Source organism: Cynocephalus volans, chromosome 11, assembly GCF_027409185.1.
Source record: "Cynocephalus volans isolate mCynVol1 chromosome 11, mCynVol1.pri, whole genome shotgun sequence".
NCBI classification, from domain to species: Eukaryota; Metazoa; Chordata; class Mammalia; order Dermoptera; family Cynocephalidae; genus Cynocephalus; species Cynocephalus volans.
In genome coordinates this window covers 87162659-87186538 of record NC_084470.1, presented here as the reverse complement: position 1 = coordinate 87186538, position 23880 = coordinate 87162659, and the positions used below count along the sequence as shown (strand labels likewise).

Here is a 23880-nt window from a genome sequence, read left to right as displayed (position 1 = left end):
AATAATGCTGAATGTTCTGTTTTGCTCTCTCAGCAAGCTGTATAAATTCATTCCTGACAGATCTGAAAATAAAATCAATTCTAACACTGAGAAAAAAAAAAAAAAAAGGAAAAGTTCTAGATTGAAAGAGACCAGTAAAGGAGGATTATGGGTTTCCTGCTTCCCCCACCCAGATCAAGGGGCTACATTCCCTTGGGCTTTTATATCCTTGAATAATATTTAATTAAATACTCTGTTCCTACTGGTTTATGTACTAGAGAATACTAATTTTAGAAAACCGATTAGCTAGTTCTTTCTAGCTGTATGTTATTGTAACTAAGGTCAAATTTTTTACTGAAACTATGGCAACACAACCCCGGCATTTTTTGTCGACAAGACTGAGGTCCTCAAGTGACAGTTCTCCACTTGACAGCTAAACCTAGGCTGGGTGATTCTATTTCCTACCTTTACCTTAAAATGCTATGTTTCTGGGAATGCTTATAGGGGGAGGAGCAGACCTCAGTCACAGAAATTTGCTAGCATAAGTCCTAATGAGCTTATATATAAGTGTCATCACTGATAACATTTTTAGACACATATAATTTTAGCAGCACAAAACATCCAGACATTTCAGAAGCACCCAAATTGGAACTCAACTGTACCCGGAAAAATACCAGACCAAAAAGAAAATGTTTGAAATTTCAGTAAGAGGAATAATTGCTCAACTTATTTTTTCAATTACTGCAACAGCTCAAATTGGAGTTTTTCTGCACTGACCTCCAGCTACTGCTTTGAAAAAGATTGGCTTTTTGAAGAGATGTATTTTTTCCCCACACTTGTGGCCACTCTCCACTTATTTCCCCCAAACCAGGGCCAATGAACACGAGCACAATTTTTGCCTTTCATAAGATTCATGCTGACCTCTCACCTTGGGGAGCAATGCCTCTACTTTGGCCCATACTATAGAAGTAACCACTGGACATCCCTTCTGGAAGTACAACTGCCGTCAAAGACAGGTAGAGAATGTCACTGCAGACTGGTTGGCAGGAATCCATCTGAACTTGCAAAAAATACATGGGGGCAGGGAGGGAGGCTTTTGGGAAAGCAGCAGATTGGCAGTATCTTCCTCCTGTCTGTCAAGAGTCATTGGAATGCCTGCTGTTTGGGGTAAGATAAACACGACTTCCTCTCTCAGCTAGGCTTGTAATTCTATCGAGAAGGCAAGATTGCCATCTCTAACAAATGACCCATCAGTAACTGAGGCTCTGGTGGAGGTGTGTGCAAAGAGAGAAAAGTCCTGATGGCTTCTCTTCAAAAGGCCACAAGCTCTAGAGTGTCCTCTTATCAGGCATACTCAATAAAATCTAAGAAATTTAGAAAGGCTAAAGTCTGCCTGGCCATGGATACCTTTGTATACTCCATTGACTGATTTTTTTAAAAAGACATAGCAGTATTTTTACAAGATGACAAGGGCCGTGTTCAATCTTCCTAAGCGATGTCCTAAAAGCTGCTAATTGCAAATTCGGTCACGACAGCCGCTACTTCCTGAGTGATGAGGTTGTGTACCACCATGTTTACTAACTGTTACACATGCACCATCTCATCCTGAAACAAACCCATCAGTACCATACTGTTATTGACCATGTGCTCCAGGTAGGGAAACTAAGGCTTAGAGAGGTTAAGTGACTTGCCCATGATCACACAGCTAGTAAGAGGCAGGGCAGGAACTTGAACCTATGCCTGTCTCCAGAGCCAGTGCCCCTAACCACTATACTCTACTGCCTCCCCAATACATCTTACCCACTCATTAAAACCAGATTCAGCAGGACCTTGACTTGAAAAGGTTTTTGTTTTTTCTATTTATTCACTTTTCAAGTATTCAGTATTTCCACCTTTCTACTACTTGACAATGTTCTCTGCCAACAGGATTGAACACACTTGTTTTCCCACTTTTCATCAGAATCAATCTGTACTCTTCCCAGCTGTTTGCTGACCCGATGCTCTGAACTAGAGGGATTCCACAGGAAGCAAAAACAGAAGGAACAGCTGGGTCCTTCGGTGGGAAAACATAGGCACTTAGTAAAATGAGATCATCTACATAACCTCTGTCCCAGAGCAGAAATTCTCTCTCCAAAATCGGTGACACATTTGAACCAGCGGAAACTCAGTAATTTGAAGCAGGCCCTCCCCTGAGTAAATGCTTAGTACTTACAGTCAGCACCAAGTTCCTTAACACCCTACCTCTAGTCACTTTTATCCACTGGCCCTCATTCTGTATTGCTCTGCACCATAATGTCGTCTGCCTTCTATATGAGAGCCCTAAAGTAAGGGAAGACAACTGTCAGTGGCTCCTTGGAACTTGGGTGAGCATGACAGCTTATTACAAATGCACAATTCTCAGGTCTCATCCAGATGTACTATATTAGAATCTGCCTTGTAACAAGACCCCAGGTGGTTCCTATGCACATTCAAGTTTTAGAAGCAGTACCTTATAGGTCTCTTTTCAATCATTCCACAAATATCTAAGTGCCTATTGTAGGCCACGGCATGTGCATAGTGTTAGGGAGACAGGCAGGTTTCTGACCTCATGGTTTACAGAGCAGGGTAGGTGATCAGTCAAAACCAGCAACAGTTAAAAGTCAAAAACCAAAAATTAGCAAACACTGTTAAGGCATTTAATATGGATCAGGTACTCCATTAAGTGCCCATTTTCAAAATGAGGAAATGGAGGCACTGAAAGGTTAAATATGTCCAAGGTGACATGACCAGTACAAAGCAGAGTTGAGAGTCAAACCCACAGAGTTTGGCTACAGAGTCTGTGCACAAGAAGGGGCAGCTGGTCTGCACACAGGCTCAAAGGAACCATGGAGGAGGTGTCAGGTTTGAAGGATGAGAGGGCATCAGAAAGATGGGGGTATCTATGGCCATACCACCCTGACCAGTGCCTGATCTTGTCTGATCTCAGAAGCTAAGCAGGGTCAGGCCTGGTTAATACCTGGATGGGAGAAAGACTGGGGGGCAGGGAGGAACTATGGAGATGGGGAGATCATTTCAGACATAAGGAATAAGACACACAAAGGCCCAGAGTGAAGAGCAAATCTGCCAACTGCATGGATGAAATAAGCTGGTCTGGCAGGAGCACAGAACATGGAGCACAAACTGCAGACGAGGATGAGAGGTAAGCAGTGGCAACTCATGTGGAGTTCTGTGAGCCCTGAGAGCATGTCTTCTATCTTAAGCACAACTGGAGAGCCACCAAGGGGCTCCAAGCAGCCCAGTGACACCTTCAAGTTTGCACTGATTCCTCTAGCTGCAGTGAATGGTGGATTGAAAGGGGCGCCCACACTCAGGCACAAAGGAAGCAGAAGGGACACAGAGGAACCAGTGAGCAGCCTGTTGCAGCAATTTAGGTGGGAAATACTGTTGCTGGAGCTAGTCTAAAATATCATCATTCAAGATCGATTTCAGACCTATCCTCTAGTTACCCCTCCCTTAGCTTTATTCCCACTGAGCAAAGTGCCTCTTAAACATGGAACCCAGGACATAAGAGGCCCCAGATGTCTTCTGAGCAGCACGACTCTGGATTCACTTGGATGGTAGACTCTGTGGTCCTCCAGATGCAGATTTAAATCCCAGGTCCAGCTTGGTTCCTGACCCTCCCTGGGTTTGGGTGCCCAACTGTAAAATGAGAACAATAACACTACCCACATCACAGTGGGTGACTGAATACCACCTCCAAAGGTTTAAGAGCAAAAGTATGCATGCCTCTATGAGAAGGCCAGACACGAAGGAGGAAGGTACTTAATAATTGCTTGTTTTTCATAATCATGAACTGAATGCAGCCAAGTAATCTCAAAACTATAGGCACAAATGACTGGCTGGTTAGCTCAACTAAGAGAACGTGGGGCTGATAAGACCAAGGTCAAGGGTTTGGATCCCCATACCAGCCAGCCACCACCACCACCACCACCACCCCCCAAAAAAACACAAACATAAACTGTAGGCACCAAAAAGAAAAAAAGACCAAACATCAGAGAAGACAACCTCAGAGGATGAGGCCAATGGAAGTCAAGGGAGAAGACAAGTCAACTACAAGTAAAAGACAGCTTTTCAGAATACCAGACTCAGGTAGCTTGGAGAGAGACTACAGGACAGCACAGAGCATCCGTGGAAAAGACCATCATCCAGTTGACTTAGAATGTCATGAACAGAAACACAGCTAGAACTGAGAACAGAGAAAACCATATCAGAAAAAACATGAATTCCTTTTCAACCAGCTTTTAACTAAGGACCAACATTATGCAGGCACTGCACCAAGAGCACAGGGCAAGATTTGGTTTCTGCAGGTGCTCCAAAATTTAGCCTGGGAGACAGAAATAGAAGATGGCTGTGATAAATACTATCTATGACCGAGGTTGTTAAGTAGCTGATCAGCATGCATCTCTAGTGGGCAGATATTTGCTCCTGTGCCAACGCAACGCAGAACAACATATTTTGGGGTCAGCTCAGAACAACATATTTTGGGGTCGTAGAAGAGAAAACTGATTAAGAAATCCAGTAATTTTGTCAAAGAATATCTTGAGGCCAGTCTCTTTTTAAAGGCAGTTTAGAATAGGTGTTAAAGAGGGTTTCTGGAGTTAGACAGCCTGGGTTCAAATCATGACTCTGCCAACTCCCGCCTATGTGATCTTGCACCAAACACTCAACATACTCATCAGTTTCCACATCTAAAAAAGGGCACCTGCCTTATATGGTTGTTATGAGGATTAAATAAATCAATGTATGTAAAGGAAACCATACAAAATAAATAAATAGATTAAACAATGCCTGTAAGCACAATACAAGGTATTCACTATTATTTCCATTTATAGAGAAAAGGTTATCAATAACACGGAGTGATGGGATAAAAAAAACCTTTTAATCCATGGCCCCAAATAAGCAGCCTGACAACGTGAGTGGAAACTCAGGGTGTCCCAACCCCAATTTTGACACAGCATTGCTCTTTGATCCCAGAAGACTTCCTAAATGCTCTAATTTCCTCACTTGTCAAATAAAGAAGGGAAAGAGTTATAAGCTCAAGTGATTCACCACACATCTTCATTAATGCTTTGAAGACAGGATTATAAAACCCTTTGCCAAAAGAAGTCCTTAATCAACCAGTACATACTTGCTTTCAAGAGGACCATAAAACAATGACCCCATTACACTTGCTAGGATTTCCAAATCAATTTCTCCCTCAATGGAGGAAGCCATAATAGCAATGCCAGGATTCAATCAGATGACAAAAGAAACATATTTGTTGGAAGCATTTTATGCATAAAGAGCTGAAAACTGTTCTCCATTAGCATAAAACAGGGGTCTGAGGTCTACTTCCCACGGGTGACTCATGTATTCAAAAAAGAATGGATCTAGGGCATAAAGTAAGCATAAGTTCCTTAGGCCCATATTCAGAATACCCACAGCCTTCAGCCATGCATCTCACAGCTTAAAGCAAGTAGGCAGAAATTCAGCCAGGGATCCGCTGCAGTGTGTGGGACTACAGCATAATCAAGCAGCAGGCACATTCACCAGCAATTGTATAACACACTGTGAGCATTCAATGTTGCCCGCAGAATTGATTTAAATTACAGTTTTGTTCCCTTTAAAAGGAGTCTGTTGGTGGAAGATTGAGATAAACTAGTAAATCTGAAATGAAGATTAAAAGAAAACCTAGTAATCTTTTTATTAAATTTGAATTGATTTTGTGAATACAGAACAAGTTGCAAGACACTCTCCTACAAGGTAGCTGTGCACGCACACCCCTTCAATATGCCTCAAGGCACACATTTGACAAGCACCTTAGATAGACTGATTTTTCTGCCTTATTTAACAAGACAGGGAGACACTAAGTCCTGTACTCCCACTGCAAAAGGCCCGTCATGGATTAGAATCAAAAGAACAAACAAAATTTAAGTTAGGCCCTACCCTTCACATGTGGGTATTTAAAACTAAGTGAGATATGGGTGCGGGTTCATTCCTCCAATGCCTTGCCAAAAGAAAAAAAATAATGTTGCTTAGCAACAATTAAAATAATGTGCAGTGAAGGAGAGTGGTTTGAAAGAAATCTAAGCCAGTAAGCTTGTTTTGGCCACCTTAGATGACCTTTGTGACCCAAGATCCTGGCTGTGTCCCCATCTGGCCTCAGAGTAAGGCCTGGCTGTTTCTGGTATTCATCTTATATTAACAAAGACGACCTGTAATCCGAAAGAAACAGGAACTTACTTCTAGACAGCACAAGACTCCTGAACGCCAAAGCTTTCTCCTGAAATGTTAACCCGCCTGTTTCTGCCACTGATTATAAAGTTTCAAGCTGGAAGGTAAACTCCATTTAGCAGAGGAGGAAATAGAAGCCCAGAGAGATGCAATGACTCTCCCAAGGTATTGGAGAAGTTGGTGGCAGACACTGGGCTGAATGCTAATTCTGATGTCAGACAGTGCTCTTTCCTCTAAGCCAGTCTTAGCAATTTTCCTACATCTGCTCAAGACCATTCCCTTCCTTAACTTAAATGGTAAGCAAGACCATGATCAGATAAGTAGATTATTGACACTCAAATACTTCTCATCACTGTCCATGAAAAATGCCATTCTTACCTGAGGACCCTTTCAAAGCTGCGGGGAGGTTCAAGGCCAATTACAAGGAGCTTGCATGGATGTGAAACCCTTCTTTCTCTCAATCAATCATCCTACTAAATTCATAAGTCCCCCAGTAGGTGGGCTGACACAGTACAAGGGCTGGGGAAAGAAGGGTCCAGTAAAAATGAAAAGGCCATAAGTCTGATCCTAAAGTGCATGGCCATGCTTTAGGGCCAAGAGAGGCTCATCATAGCCAGACAACATACTCTTCTTCATCCCAGTATCATCCTGATGGCATGGCTGTCGTTGTTTTAAAAGCACAGCACATGCTACGGAACCAGAAGTCTTCAGTCAACATTTTACTCTGGAAATGCCCAGAGACTGGGTTACACTGCCCCAAGGCCATTTGTGCTACAAACAGGACTCAAGTAGTCATGTTGTAGGTAACACACTGCATATCCCACAGCTTGTCCTGGCAACGGCTAAAAGTGCATTAAATCAAAAGCGCATTAAGTCATTATGACTTCCATATGCTCCCTGGCATTCTTCTTCATTTAAATGGTCCTAAATTAAAGCTAGGAAGAGCTTCAGCAGACAGTAGGAAAATAACATGTTGGCCCATTTTCATTTAGAGACTGTGGAGGTGACAGGCCATAGCTTGAGAGAAGCCTTGTGCCATGGGCAGAAAAGGGTCCACGGGGCAGAAAGGGGAGGAAGGTACTGACACAGTCTTTGAAAAAGGGCTTGACCCTGACACTCATAAGTCACCTGATGCTGGGCCAGCTCCCAACTCTTGTCAGCCCAAATGGCATCGGGTGTAAAATAGAAGTGCCCTGGTCTGAGGAGCGCTACAGCTGCAAAGCTAAAGGAGAGGATGCATGTGCGCAGTGCCATCAGCTTCTTTGCCCAGCAGGGCAAGTTTCACTACATAGGAAGATATATTCACCTGATCTGTTTCTACTTGCATAAACAGCTGTCATGTGGACAATAAATTACACTACACAAGTTCCTTAAAGATTTTAACTACATATGGGAATGGGTTTCCTTGAGAATGTATCTTTCCTGCCTGGAGTATAAATAGCTGGCACACAGGAGATGTCCAATAAATGTTTGTGGAATGAAAGATGATCATTCTAAGAAATGATGTTCAATGGGGAAGTTACTCAACTTCTCAGTGCCTCCATTTCCTTATCTGCATAATGTGCACATCAGCACCTACACCTCATAGGTGGGTTACTTGGATTAAAAGAGATATTTCATGGCAAGTGCCTTGCACAAAGTAAATGCTCTATCAGTGCTAGCTACTGTCTTTTGTAGGTCTGTTTCTCCAAGAAACCCTAAGACTCCTGAAAGCAAGCGGCCCTATAACTCATCTTGACCCCATCACCAAGGCCAGAAGGTGGTACACAGTAGGGCCTCAGCACTCAAGCTAAACACTCACTTTTCATAATACATTAGCTTAGACTGGATTATTGTGCTTGACACCAGCTTCACTGGGAGAGAGAAAAGAAACACAGGGGGCAGGAAAGATCCTTATCTAGAACATCCACACATTCAGCCTGATGTCTGATCCCTTTCCCAGCTCGCACAAACCCCTTATCGATATAATAAATGCTTCCTTTCACCTCACCTTTCCCTGCCCAAGCTTCTCTCCATCTTAAACTATTAAGTTTACCTTCAAACAGCTTGTCTTCTTCAACAAAGAAGGTCCTGTAAGGTCAAAAGCTGCACACTTTGATAACATTAATATGGGAACATCCATCCAAGGTCAAGAATTTGGGGCCAAGATTGGCCCCTTGAGATGAACAGAGAAAATCAAGGTTTAAGAGCAAGAACTGGACTGTTGCCCCAATCTGAAAGAGGAGATCACACAATTAATGGCATGATCAACACTGAAGCCTGTCTTATTTCTCAAAAGCCCCTGTTCCCTTGTTTCTACTCCAACGACCCTGAAGGTTATACTGAAAACAACGGAGAGTGGTTGTTAGTTTCCATCTTTTCTTTGTAGAAGATGCCTTTATATTTAGCATCTTGGTTGGGGAGGGGGGGTAGAGATGGGAAGGATAAAAGATAATGTAGAGAACCGAATTCACTAACCGCAAAGTTTCTGTTCCCGGTTTCAATCTCATGTTTTGCTTTCCCTGTTCTTTCAAGATTTGGGCAAAGCCAACATATCAGGGAGAAGAGAGATTCTGTCCTACTTTCTGTGGACACTGGGGCTTTCACATGGTACCACATTAACAAAAGATCTAAAGTAACTGAATTATTCTACATCTCAGCACTCCTCATCATTTAGAGGACAATGACACTGTCCAAAACTCATTCAGATGACGAAAAAGATTTGGCTTATGTGAAACAGATGTGCAGCCAATCTATTCTTCCTACAGACGGAGTTAAGGGCAGAAGATACAGCGTGCTTCGAAAAATTCGTGGAAAAATACAATTAAAAATAATATGAATCTTTCCGTGAACTTTTTGAAGATCCCTCGTATATTCAAGGAAATCGCATTAAAAAAAGCAATTCACTTTGGTTGGTTGGTTGATTTTTTGGCAATTGGCTGGCACAAGAATGGAACCCTTGACCTTGGTGTTATCAGCACCAGCCTCTAACTAACTGAGCTAACCAGCCAGCCCAGCAATTCACCTTGGAAATGTACAAAGAAAAGCAAGAGTGTTCAATGTTAAACTCTTCTACGTCTATTGTGAAAAATAGCAGCTACCAGTCATTGAGCAACTACCCTGTACCAAGCACTCTACTGGCTCTTTATCCATATTATCTTTAATCCTATTATCTTTAGGGAAGGAATTATTTTCCCCCATTTTACAGGTGAGGAAACAAGCTGAGAAAAATTATACAAGCTACCAAGGTCACTCAAGCTTGTATATGGGAACACTGGACCTCAAATCTAGGCCTGTGGGGTCAACATGCACACTCTTGCCCACAAAGCACTTAAAGACAAAAAGAGTAACAATATATAGTTATTCCCGTACAGTTAAAGGATTCAAATATAGTTCCTTTCCCTTCTGCCACTATTTATGAGTACCAGGCTACATGTAGGAAGTACCGGGAATGAAAAGATGAGAATAACCAAGGCTTACTGCATCCTTAACTAAGGACCAGGCTCCCTCAGTAGGGAATTCCTAAGACACATATAATTTTCACAATGACCTTATATGGTAGAGACTATTATCATCTCCCGTTTTACAGATGAGAAAACCAAGGTTCACAAAGGTTAAGGAATCTGTGCAGGGTCACAAAGCTAAGAATTAGTGAAACTTGGATTTGAACCCCAAGAAGCCTGATCCGAGAGCCTACGTTATTAACCACTAGGGTTGCAGATCTCAAGAGGAGCTCACAAAATTAAAAACCCAAAGTCAGAAGCCATGGGAAATATCGCATAAATAGGCCTTTGATTTCCATTTACTTAAGGACAGGTTATGATGGTCCTTGATATAGGAGATAACTTGGCAGGGAAACAATGGAATTAAGAACAGATCCAAATGACTACATGCAGCTCTGCTGATTGCTCAGATAAAGACTCCACCATCCCATGAGGCTGCCTGCCAGTGTCTCTCTTTTCCATATGTGTTTGTTAAACTCCAGGACGCAATCAACAGCACCGCAAGGAAACGGACTAGAAATTCTTCCAAATTGCCCAACTGCCCTATGCACAATTTCTAAACATCAAAATGACTTCAGCTTCAAAATATACTTATATTCGGAAAGTCAGCAATCCCTTCCAAAAGAGAGATCTTTTTCTTCAGTTTAGAAAAAAAAATTTTTTAAGTATGCTGCACCAGTTGAAGGCATGCTTTGGAATATTTTAAAACTCGCTGCCCAAGTTCCAAGGTGGAGGAGCTCTTTTCCAGCACTCTGCAGCAGCTTGCAAAGGCAGATCATCCTGGGTCCCTCACCTATGTGCAGGGGGCCTCTGGTTTAGCATGTGGAATTTAGGAAGTTTTGACCTACATTCACAAAGCCTGCAGCTAAGCTTGTTTTGAACCTAATTTTCCCACAAGTACTAAGCGGCTCACAAAAAAACTGGAAACCTTTATTTTTAATTTATGGAGAAAGGCAGTCAACAAATCAAGTCACCGTCATGTGACCACCTGTGGAACAAGGCCAGGTCATAAAAGGAGTTTGGTTCCTTCCAAATGGCCTCTATCAGACTGTGAATTTTTATTTCAAAACAGTCCCTTCAAATCAGCCAGCAGATATACATGCAAGCACCAGGCACTTTTACTCTGGTGCCAGTAAAACATGTATCTCCTCTGACTTCCCCTGCTATGGTTCTAGTTAACAATCTAGGGCTGTTTTCAAATAGCCACGGGTTCATTCACAACAACATGGATGAACCTGGAGGACATTACGCTAAGTGAAATACGCCAGGCACAGAAAGACAAACACCTTATGGTCTCACTTATAAGTGAAATCTAAAAAAGTTGAACTCATAAAAGCAGAGAGTAGAATGGGGTTCACCAGGAGGTAGGGGTGGGGAATTGGGCAAATGGTGGTCAAAGGATACAAAATTACAGTTGAATAGGAGGAATAAGCTCAGAAGATCTACAACATGTGACTATAGTTAATGACAATATAACACATACTTGAAAACTGCTAAGACAGTAGATTGTAAGCGTTCTCACCACAAAAAATGGTAAGTATGTGTTGGGAAAATATAGGAAAATGGTCAGGGCCCCTCAGATGTTCAGAATCTTGCCAAGCATTTGCGGTAAAAATCCACGTGCACTCAGGTGTTCCTTGGTTACTACCTAATGTAATTGCGTATAAGCACCCAGGTGTCTTGGGTTATGGACATAAGTATAAAAGACTAATGGCTCTGATACATGGTGCTTCTCGGGAAGCTCCAGGAGGCCAGTAGGGCAGCTGCTCCAAGCTCTCAATAAAGCCTAATAATTTTTTACCTACAGCTCCCAGGATCTTTCCCTATTACCTGGCTCACAGACCTGCGTGTGAAGGGTTTGTGACCCAGTCTGTACAACAAGCTTGAGGGGTCTGTGAGCCCTAGCCCTAGCAATACAGTATGCGAGGGAATGCATATGTTAATTAGCTCAATGTAGCCATTCCACACCATATACATATTTCAAAACATCATGTACATAAATATATACAATTATTATTGGTCAATTTTTGAAATTAACAAAAATTTATGTAAATATCTATATATTTAAAAAGACAAATGGCCCCTGTTTAACTTCGCACAGTGCATTAAAATCGCTCCAAGATTCATTTCCCAATTTCCAAGGCCCATGAATAGAATGGGATAAGAGCTCACACTGGACCCATGCAACAAGCTCCTGACTCGCATCCCTCCAGTTGATCCCAGCTGCAAAAAACCAAGCCTGGATCAGCTCTTCTCTGAGTAATAAAGTCAGTAGTTTATAGGCCAGGCTCGATTAGCAGTGGTTCTTAACCTTGGCTGCACAAGAGAATCACTTGGGGAGCTTTCAAAAAATCCCAGTGCCCAGTTAAGTCAGAATTCTTTTGGGCAGAACTCAGCCATCAGTATTTTTGAAAGTTCTCCAGGTGATTTCCCTGTGCGGCCAAAGTTGAGAACCACACCTCCCACTCCATTACCAGCCATGTGAGCTTAGGCAAGGTACTTAACCCCTGAGTGCACCAGTCCTCACAGGGTGGAGAGATGACCCCTGAGCTAATGCAGGCAGTCCTTAGCACAGTGCCTGGCATAGGCCCTTTTAATATTCAGAGTGGAGAATTAATTCTATGAGTAATTGGATTATGATCATTAGATCAAATCTTACATTTCTGGTGCACTCAAGATTTTGTTGTGGAAGGAGACATGGAGGAGGGATTGAGAAGAAAAAGGCAGAGAGGCAACAGCTGCCTCAGGTTCCTGTTGCTCAGGGCCTGTCACCGATTTTGTTAACAGTCTCCCCTCCTATACTCAGGTGACAACATTCTACTGATAGTCTCATGCCAGCTGGGTGTAGCTCAACACCAAATGTCTTCCAAATGGCTTCTCTCCATCTGAACGTCTGCCTCTATTTTATTCTATTTTTAGCTTTTATCCAAAAAAGTTAAATAGTTTCTATATCACTAAACACTAAGAACTTATAACTCAAATGATATTGTAATCTACAAAAGGCAAGATTTGATCCTGATTTGGGACTGAGACCATCAGTCAGATAGCTAACCCACTGAGTTCTCAACCCCAGCTGTATATAAGAATCACTCCAGAAGCCTTAAAAAATGCCAGTGCCCCAGCCCCAACCAGAGATTAATTTAATTGGTCTGGAGTGGGGCCCTGAACATCAATTTAATCGAAAAGCTCCCCCAATAATTCTAATATATGGCTAGAGCTGAGAACCACTCACCACTACCACGTTTATTATCTAAGATACCAACTATGTCTTAAACATCTCCTGCAATAAACTAAGCTACCTTTTCAGGAAGACACCAAACGCAGGAGGCCTAAAAAGAAAGCCAACACTGGTAGAAAGGCTGACCTACCTATGTTTAACTACCTATGTCTTTTAACTATCTATGTCAAAAACCACATGCAATAATCAAGAATTCTCATTCCAGTTGAGGTATGTAAGAATATCAGAGTCCCCAAAGGAACTCCCCTAAATCTCTGATTTTGAAGAAATATCTGCACACATGTAAGGCTTTTACACTGAGCTTAGCACTTATCAACATGTATGCAATTGACAAGTTCAGGCCCTAATTAAAACCATCCCAATCTTGACACTGAATTTATTTCTGCATTTTTCAAGAAATGAAAAAGCTCAGAATTGAAATCATACTCTGAAAAAATACATAAGCAATAATTGCTCACACACACAAAAAACACATACACAAAGCAACACACCATGAATTTTCAAGTGAGTGAAGCTGACCACTCCAGGAAGGCCACTGTCTTACCTCTGAATTTCTTAGGTGGGTTGTTAAGGTCTCCAGCTTCTGGCTGTACAACACAGCGATCATCCACCAGGCTGCAAAGAAGACACAGATAAATGCTATATCAAGCCAAGTCTAGGAAAATAAAACCCTAAGCACTATGCAAAAATCAAATATCCTGGGGCTTTCCCTATGCAAAATTTAGAATGCCACATTCTCCTGCCAGGGAGCTGTTTACAAAGTTTCCTATGCGTGGAGTGAAACCTAACCTAAAAAACCAAGGTTCTGCTTCTGCGATGGACACATTAACCTACTGTTTTCTGTGGCTCTTTTCCCTTAACCACACCCATGATGGATTTGAGCACAGTATGCAATATTGCTGAAGTTGGGAGACTTCAGCAAGGGGTCAATGCATTCAACTAATGGTAACTTAGGAGCCAACTTTGTGCCAGACGCTGTGCTAGGTCCTGAGAGGTGAGGATGAACCTGAGCCAGGCCCCTGCCCTTAGGGAGCTCAAAGCTAGTGCAGGAACCATGAAAGCCTAAGGGCTGTAAGAGAAGGAAGAAGAAAATACAGGCAGAACCGAACTGTGCCTGAGGCCATTTGAGAAGATGCAGGCAGAGGAAGCTATCCTGGAAATATCAGAGGAGTTGAGACAGAGGTGGGAAGATGAAGAGGGGAGTGTTTTCTTTTTTTTATTGAAACATAATTGATTATACATATTTGTGGGGTACAGAGTTGAATATTAATACCTGTATAAAACATGTGATGGTCAAATCAGATAATTAGTAAACTCATCTTTACAAAATGTAATCATTCTTTGTGACCCTGAACCAATTTCTCACTAACCAAGAGGGGAGCATTGTCAGGTGGAAGGAACTGAGAGTGCACAGGCATGGAGCTATGCAAGGAACTCTGGAGCTTCAAAAGCAACTAGCAGGGAAAGTACAAAAAATTACAAATAAATAACCTGCCCCAAATGATATAAAGACCCAATATTTAAAGTCCTGACTGATTAACTTGCATGATTCTTTTAGAAGAACCACTGAAAAAATTTGTTTCTGAACAGATGAGGAAACTGAGGCTCTGAGAACTTACATATGTCCACATTCCTAAAATTGGTATTGTTAGGACTGGCTCATTTTCCGAGTGACCACAGAACTTGCTTCTAGCTGACATGCTATGGTTCTAAATTCTGCACTGCCTCTCATCCCAAATGCAAGGTACCATTAAATATTCAGCCTCTACCCTTACTGGTCTTTCCTCCAAAATTCCCTTTCATCTCCTAAAGTCCTGCCTGTCTTTCCAGGCCCTGATTCAGACCCCACTTTCTCCACAAAGCCCCCTCAAGGTTTTCCTGCCCCAGGCACTCTCTGCCTCTCCCTTCCTCCCAACCCCACTGGCTGAGACTCTGAAGGTGCACCAGGCTATGAGCTCCATGAAGGCAGTGAGTTGCCTACTTTGTGGCTCAGAAGATGCCCAAGGCTAGCAGCTCAGTATCTAATTGGTGGGTGAATCCAAGTGTCTAGGGTAGCCCACTAGCAGTTTGCCTCCTTCGCTTCAAGACACAAGACCTCACTGCATCACCAAGAGGAACAGGGTGTCCTTATGTAAGAATCAAGAGCAGAACGTGCACACATAAAACCCCCAGCCCTGAGCCCTTGTGCATATAAGTCCAGGCATGCCCACCAGAGCTAACACAATATTTGAAAGGGCAGCCTCAGAATCTAGTGCAGGGCTAGGTTAATTAGTCAAGTTCTCAAACAAGGAGGAAGTGGTAGGAGAAAGGGCCCCAGCTGAGTCTAGAAGACAACTGAATTATCGATGGCACTCTGCCACCTACTAGTGGCATGACCGTGACTACATCTCATTCTGCCAGGTCTCAGTTTCTTCATCTGCAAAATTAAAGAGTTGATCTGAAAGATTCTCAACTAGGGGGATGTTCACCAGGGTTTTTGTTTCTCTGTATACTGATACCAGGACCCTGTTATCTCCAGGCTTATTAAAGCTCTGTTCTCATACAGGACCCAGGAACCTTTACATTGAACAAGCTCCAAAGGTGGTTCAGAAACACATCACTGGTTAGTGCCTGTGCACACATGTACTGGCTCTCCAAGGTCCTGTTGGAGTTCTAAAGTCCAAGGAATCAATGAAGTCATTCAGAGGGAACCACCCACATAAATGGGCCAGGGCTGGGGAGCTAGACCCCAAGTCTCACAAAGACTGGCAGTCACTCATTGTAGTCCACAACTGGTGCCCCATAAATGTTAGGTCAAGCTTAATTTTCTAAATGCACTTTTATAACAGCTATCCTCAAATATGTGCAGGTGACCAAAGGAATACAGTATTCATCTGAAGGAAGTATCAGTAGCCCAAAGTTCAAAAGAAAGCCATCCTCACTGCTATGGATTGAATTGTATCCCCAAAGTCCCCTGTATTTGAAGCTTAATCCCCACTGACAGTGTTAAGAAGGTGGGAAATCCTATTATGGTAATTCAAAGGTGGGGCATTAAAGAGGTAATTAGATTGTGAGGACCATGCCCTAGTAAATGGATTAATCCATTGATGGTTTAATGGTGATCATGGGCATGACTCTGATGGCTTTAAAAGGAGAGTGCATGAGGAGCTCGCTCTCTCTGCTTCTGCCATTTAACCATGTGACACCCTGTTCACTGAAGTCACCACCAAAGAAGGCCCTCACCAGATGTGTTCCCTGGACTCTGGACTTCCCAGCCTCTGAAATTGTAAGCAATAAATATTGTTTCTTTACAAATTAACCAGTTTCAGGTATTTCTGTTACAAACAACAGAAATGGACTAATACACTCACTTTTCTAAATAAGAGGGTCAAGGGGGCTCATCATTAATTTGTTTTTAATACTTGAAGAAAACACTTATAAAGCTAAAAGTTTGTACCTCCTAGGAATTTTAAGAATGGATACTCTGGAAGAAACCAAGGAAGGAAAAGGAGGTACTAAGATTTCAGGGGCTCAGTGGGCATAGGGGGGCTCAGCAGCTGACTGCAAGTGAACTTGGGAGACTGGGAGGAAGGGGCCCCAGAGGAGAAATGGGCACATGGTAGGGTTGAGGCATAAAGGGCATACAGAGAGGGGCCATGGGCAGACAGTGAGGAGGGAGCATGCAGGGAAGCGGGAAAGGGAGGGACTGCCCTGAGGAAGGTGGCTGCTGGGAGCCCTGGCATTGGAGCCCCAAGTCTTCTGAGCTGTGAAACCTTGGGCCAGTGAAGTCACCTCTGAAGCGCAGAGGTTTTGCCTCCATCAGCAGTGGCAATGCTAGTGCTCCCCACAGAGTTGTCTGGGGATGAAGGGGATGGAACAGACACAGGAGTGAGCACAGTGCCTGGCACACAGTGAACACCCAGAGGACTCACACGGGCTTACCGCTGCCATTTGCTACTGTTGCTGACACTGCTGCAAAACAAGAAGGTGAAAGATTCAACCATGGGGATGGAAAGAGGAAGGAGCCAGCCAAGAAGAAAGAAGGGAGAGTGAGAGCAGGAGCAGCAGGAGCCCTCTTTGCCAAAAGGCACAGAAGATAAATTGTTAAGGGTGGGTCTCCAGTGTAGAGAGGTCAAATGTAGAAACAGTTACGGATCCGATGATCAGGCAGTCATGGATGATTTCTTTTCATTGGATAACTCTTGAAAACGAAATTTTTAGACAGTGAGAGTACAGGTTGAGTTATAATTCTGTATCTGAAATAATTTGCTCCTTGAGGGTGGAGTAACCTGAATGAGAGCCTGGGAATACTCACTCTGAACAAATACCAGAAAATAAGCATGCTTTAAATAATAGCTATAATTAAAAGGAAGGCTCTGTCTGCCATAAGAACAAGAAGCTGCTGGTCTTCCTTCCTCCCATTTATTTCAGACCAGCTCTTGCCAAATGCAACAATGCCACCCCGGGCCTAACTATGCCTTCCTATACAAAGACAACATAGACCATTCGTGGCTATTCTGGAGTTAACCAATCTTGATTCCCCATTACCCTTCTGTCTGCCTTTGGGCTATTTCACTTCTCATTTCCTCTTGTAGACAATAGGAGGAGAAGGCAAAGAGAGGTGATCACCGAATGAGTACCTTATGGAATACATTTATGTCTTTAAAAGTTGGATAAAGTTTGGAAAAAGCACAAAAGAGCAAAATTCTGATTTACAGAACTTTGTGCAATTTGTAACTTTCAAATGCATATGGCAATTTAAAGTGGGAAAGGTTCTGCTTCAAAGAAGAGAGAAGCAGTTGAGAAGTCTGGGTCGTTGCTTATGTTACAAATGAGTCACTATTTGAAAAAAAGGAGCTTCTAGCACTTCTTTGGGACCTACATTCATCTTTAAATTTCATCCCATACTCTTAGCACTTTGCCCTTATACAGAGAGGAAAAGCAAATTATAATAAATTCTGAATTAATGGAGTCCTAACTAATGAGGTTTTGTTCTTTCAGAAGTGACAGAAAACAGTGTTTTTGTGCAAGAGGTTAAATGAGGCTAACATGGGATTTGGTATTTATGATTTCAACTGCCCTTGGAGAGCTGAGTAAAATGGTAACATCCTTATCTTACAAAAATCACAATTTTAAGCTGATGTTATGACGTCTTAAACAAATCCTGCCACAAAAGAAATCGCATGCTCTTACCCCAAGGTGCTAATAAATCCGTTTGTCGATCCCTCCGCGTACAGAGAACAAATGTCTCCAATGTGTAGGAAACTAGACATTTTATCAGACATGTCTCTCTCGAAAATCCTAGACAAAGTAAAATATACAACATTGTTAGAAGGAAAGAAATGCTCAGAGGGGGGAAAAAAGTCACAAAGAGTTGGCTCAGCTCAATTTTCCAAAGCGCCTTACTTAAAAGTCAAATTTAAATAAGAGTTTGACAGACAGGCAATTCAATGAGCCAAGTAAGGCCATATGCATCAACATTTTTTCCCGTATATTACTTAATTCCAGGTTATTCCAACCACAATAACATTTGTTTCTAACAAAACCACGCCTGAATCAGATTCTACAAGTTGAGAACCCTCGATAATAAACACTGAACATAAAGACTGCAGGGAACTCAGCCAAGAACTTTGCAGTGATTAAAGAGTTGGAAAGTCTGACTTATGAAACATTAACATACTCAATTTGCTCCAAGGAATGTTAAGTTAGAAGGAAACACCTGGTATAAAACTTGAGTCTGTCAAGGCCATAGTGCCTGGGCCAAGGTACCAAAGCAACAAAATGAAATTAATAAAAGGAAACCTGGTAACAAATACCACAACACTAGCAGCCCTTTAAGAATTCAACAACTGTACACACTTTACTCAAATGTAACTGAAATGTCTTTCCTCTTCATCCTTCACCAAGAACACTTCCAGAGGGAGAAAGGCCCTTAGCACCTGGCCCAAATCCTTCAGTATTCAGGTAATAATAATAAGGTCCCTGGCCAGGTGCACACAGCTAGTTAGAAGCAGTCCTAGAAAATGCTTTTAAGTTCCAGGAAATTTCTAGCAGCCCAGAAATCATTAAATACACGCACACACCAATATCAACAAAAATATTGACATGATTCATAAAAACAGCTTTCATCAGGGACATAAATAATGAGGAGTGGGAGCTAATTGTAAAAAGCTAAATTGGCATGTGAAAAACAAACTCAGTTATGTGGGAAGGCTGTGTGCTAGCGCAGACTGCAGCTAGTTCCCCAACATTTCCTCAGGTGCCTGATGTGTAGACACACAGGGTAACTGAGGTCTTCCCAAGACCCCGCCTCCAGACCCAGACCCAGACCCAGACCCATTTAAACACCTTTTTCCCATCTATTTACTCAAGTTCCCCTTCCAGAAACCATTTACCCCACAAAGCCATGGAGTTGTAATGGTGTGGAAAAATATTCTCTCTCCTTCGATGGCTTTCTGGGTGCCAAGTTTTCTTTTAGGAAGAATTATGCAGCCGTGATCAGCATGAAACTTCAGGAAGCATTCTCCTGCCTTAGCAGGAGTGCCAGTTGCTTAAAGCAAACCGTTAAAGAACCTCAGTGCACTGCTTGTCAGAAGCTGCAGGGAAAAGCTAATTTATCCCCTCAAACAACCCAGACATCACAAGGGAGATGAGGAGCATTTCACTGAATGCAAACTTATTTATAGACAGAGACAGCAACTGAGAACACAGAATAAACTCTCAAACAAAAGAGCCAGCATCTCTAGACATTGAAGAAAGACACACAAATTATGTACAGAAGGACAGTTGGCCAAGTGCTGGCCTCTGGATTCATGTCAACCGTTTTGTCATTTCTTCTCGACTAGGTATTTTATACCTAAAGGCAAACCAATGCTTTAAACAACATCCAAAAAGGCTGCACAAATGAAAAACATCAAGGGGCATTAATGTTTCCTTTATGTGCTTATATTTAAAAGCTTTATCATAAAGGGTCAGGAAGTCAGCTTCCTTCTGGGACCAATTATTGGAAAACAATTTCTGTTTGAATTTTGAGTCAGAACAAACTTGTATCCACATACTCTGGCCTCCCAGAGGAACACTGGGGAGTTGACAAATACAAGAAGCAGGTATGTGCTCAGGCAAGAGGACCAGGGCCTTGTCCAGCATGACCAACACTCTCCTTTCTGGCTTGTCCTTCGAAGGAGCACTGCACTCCAGGGGAGGCCAGGAAAGAGCAGTGTGGACTTCCCTCACCTCCTTGATACGTTACTGAAATGTTCCAGGCCCTGAATGGGAAGAAGCAGGCACAATTCAGTGTCCTGGAATGACAGAGCATGACGTACCCAATGTTCCTGGAGCTGATGATTGCAAAAGATGTCAGAACACCATATTTCTATAGCACGGTTCTGCATTATTTCCATTTCTGATAATAACAGCTAATATTTAGCAAGCACTATCATGCCCACCATCGTACTAAGGACTTTACAAATATTCTCTCACTGAATCCTCATGACCACAGTGTGAGGCAGGCATTACTATTATTCCCATTTTATTGTTGGGGAAACTGAGGTACAAAGAGGTTAAGATGCTCAAGTCATACATAATTAGCAAGCAGAAAGGACAGAGTTATAACCCAGGTCTATCTGACTCAAGCAGAGTTTTTCATCAACAGTGATCCATGGGACATGGACTAAAAGGTTAACCATTCTTATTCTCTAGGTGATGAGATTCTAGAGAACTGATTGACTTTTTCACACACAACGCTATTTCCTAATTCTTCTACTATGTATTTTCCTACTTTTCCTAATGTGGCCATGTAACGCTTTCATAAGTCAGAAAAAAAACATGTATTTTTTCCAACCAATATGCTTATTAAGTAGACAAGATAATTGAACAAGTAACCTTTAGCTGCATTTTACATTTCCCCCTGGAAAACATAGGCCAGGATGCCCACCACAGTTAATGATCCGCAACTGGGCCATCTGCCAGGGGTGGGGAGGACAGATTCTTCCCCAGGGGTCTCAGGCAGTAATTCTCCTCACAAAGGACAGGGCAGAAGGCTTCTTGGTCTGGCTGGATACCTCTAGACTCTCCCCCTCACCTATTGTTAATGAAGAGGGGGAGGAGGCGGGAGAGGGAGAGGAAGAGGAGGAGAGGTCCTGGTGCAATTATCAGTGATGTTCTGAAAGCAAAAACAAAGGCCGGGAAAGTCAACAGAACAGGCCTCTGTGGAAAGTCCTGTGAGCGATGGGCCCAGGAGTAATATTCTGGAAGACTTCCTGTTGTTCAGAAGCAGGGTGGGAGAGCTGGCCTCCTTATCTGATCATGGACCATTTGTGCCTGCAAACTTCCAGCAGCTGCGATCAGAGCTCCAGTGTCAAACAATGGCTGGGGACCACCTAAGAGAAAAACAGAGGTGGTGCCGACCTGCCATGGAGCTGCATAACTGTGGGGCTTCCAACACCATGTGGACAGCCAAAGCTCTTTGCTGACAAGTTCTGTCTGACACAGAGGAGGGCAGGTTCGGGTCCACTCCAGAGCACCATCATGTCAACCAGCCCACCACCACCTCCCAGCCCATGTAAACCCCTCTGCTTTCATTCTCTCATCTGCAAAATGGGATACTTACTTCAAGAGGTTATTGTGAAAATAGATAAAATAATGCTTGAAAAGTGTTTTGTACAGTGGCTAGCATACTTGTATTGCTCAACGTTACCTATTTTTATTATTTTGCAGTAAGAAATAAAAGAGAATTCTGGAAGATTCTAGGGCTTCAAAATTTAAACTTGGTACGAGAAAGGATCCCCTGTTTAAAAAGTCAGCTGGGTATCATAACAAATGAACTCCTGTATGACCCATTAAGATATATTTTACTTTAGGGAAGATAATTATCCTCCCGAATTCCCCTGTTGAGAAAAAGCTGAATAGAGAATTACTACAAATTATAGTCAACTCCCAACCACAGAGCACGCCGGCCTTTCAAAACACACAGAGTCACAGAGTAAAAGTTGAAAGGAATCTGTAACATGGGATCCATCTCTCGCCCAATAATGGGATCCCCCCTCAACGTACCCACACAGTGTCTCCTGTGGATGGTCCGAGCTTCTGCTTAAAACACCGGGCAATGGAGCCTATTCCATGTTCAAACAGCCTAGTTAGAAAAATTACTCCTGTCCCTTCTTCCCCTACCCCTACAAAAGGACTGCTGCCTACCGGAAGCTGTACTACTCATCTGTCCTCTGACCCGTCAAAGACCTCTTCTAAATAGATGAATGCCCTCTAGCTTATTTCTCCTTAAGACCTTGCTTCTTTTCACAAAGTATCCCCATCCTCCGTCCATTCCACATGGGACATGGCCTCAAGAGCACCCCCACCCCACGGCAAGCACAAGCTGACTCCAGAGACCAAGCACCTGGGTTCAAACACCAGCTGTGCCACTTAATCCCTGTAGGACTGCAGGCAAGTTCTGGAATTTCTCTAAGCCTTGCTTTCCCCAGCTGTAAAATGGGTACAATGTGGTTCAGCGAGAGGATGTGTATAAAGCACCTGGCATGAAGCAGGCGGGCAGTCTATGTAAGTGATTTCCATCAGGCCCCCACTGTCACCCACCTCCACTCTGACCGGTTGAAGCACCCATTGAAGTAGGATGCTTCTAGGGTGGCTTGACCAGGGCAGAGAGGGGTGGATTACTGTCCCTGGGAAACAAATGCAGGAGCTTTGTTGAGCTTCACACCAGCCGCTGGCTGTGCTTCCTTTTCTCTCCACTGAAACTGCCCCTGAGCAATGTGTAAAGAAAAGGGACATTTGATTCTATTCCTAAGAAAGCTGCAAATAACTCACAAATCCAAAGACCTGTTTGAGAAAAGAAGCCAGAGGTGGTAGTCTTCAGAATCTGTGTTGCTCTCGCCTTCTCTACACCTTCCCTGTTCTTCTTTTCTGCTCTGCTGGCTCCAGTTACCCCTGTATGATGAGGATTCCCAGATGTGTATCTCATGGCCAACAGCTACTAGGGTTCTGCTCCTGGCTGCCTGCAGCAGCTCAATGTACCAAGAAGAATTCACCTGCCTGCCCAACTGCTCCTCCTCCACACTCACTTCTCAGCTACCACCACCAAAGCCTGGTAGCACTTCCAGTCTTCCCTCTGTCCTTATCCCTGCCACAGGAACTTTGCCCATGCTGTTCCCTCAAGCCTAGAATATTTTCAGCCCTACCCCACCCCTTGCTCTAGCTGAAGCCAAGTCATCCTTCGGATCTCAATTCAATCACCATTTCTGCCAGGAAATCTCCCCCAAGCTCCCAGATAAGGTCATACCCCTCTCTTATAAACTCTCCTTCCCAGCCTTCCTCTAAATTACAAGGTCACATTTATCTGTGTGATTCCTGTCTGACACTCCCACAAGGCACACATTACATCCTAGAGATCCATTTTGGGATCTGTTTTATACCCAATGGTATTCCCAACACCAATGCCTCGCACATAGTAGGTGTTCAGTAAATGTGTGTCAGCTAAATGAATGAAGAAGTCTAATAGAGCATCACATCTCACTGATTTTAAGCTTTAATATATCTCTTGAACCTTCTAATTCTTTTTAATCTCTCCCCCTCTCCAACCTGAGTCTCAGCCAGTATCATTTCTCAATTGAACTCCAAAAGGCCTTCCTAACTCATCTCTCTTAATCTCTTTCCCCCCTCAATCCACTCTACACATAACGGCCAGCATAATCTTTTAGAAACATAAATCAGACTATGTCATCCCTCTGCTTACAACCTTCCAAATCTCTTCAGGGCTCTTTATGGTCTAGCCCCTGCCTACCTCTCCCTCCTCATCTCTCTATACTCTCCCCCTGCCCCCCATACTCCAGCTGTAATGAACTTCTTCCAGGCCCCTCAGCATGCAGTATGCCCCTCTGTCCCCTGGGCTTTGCACACGCTGTCCCTGTTGCCTGAGACATTCCCTATTCCTATTTCATC

The 23880-nt window shown here is 43.1% G+C and overlaps 1 protein-coding gene across 1 annotated transcript in view; it reads right to left on the bottom strand.

The window, feature by feature from the left end:
• Positions 1-23880, bottom strand: part of ITPR1 (inositol 1,4,5-trisphosphate receptor type 1) — a 315422-nt gene that overhangs the window by 275798 nt on the left and 15744 nt on the right. Inside the window, exons 3-4 of the mRNA XM_063115344.1 lie at positions 18124-18231; positions 13496-13566 (exon numbers count right to left, since the gene is read on the bottom strand). Of these exons, the coding sequence (XP_062971414.1) occupies positions 13496-13566; positions 18124-18215 (163 nt within the window). The 5' untranslated portion in view covers positions 18216-18231. The remainder of the gene's footprint in view (positions 1-13495; positions 13567-18123; positions 18232-23880) is intronic.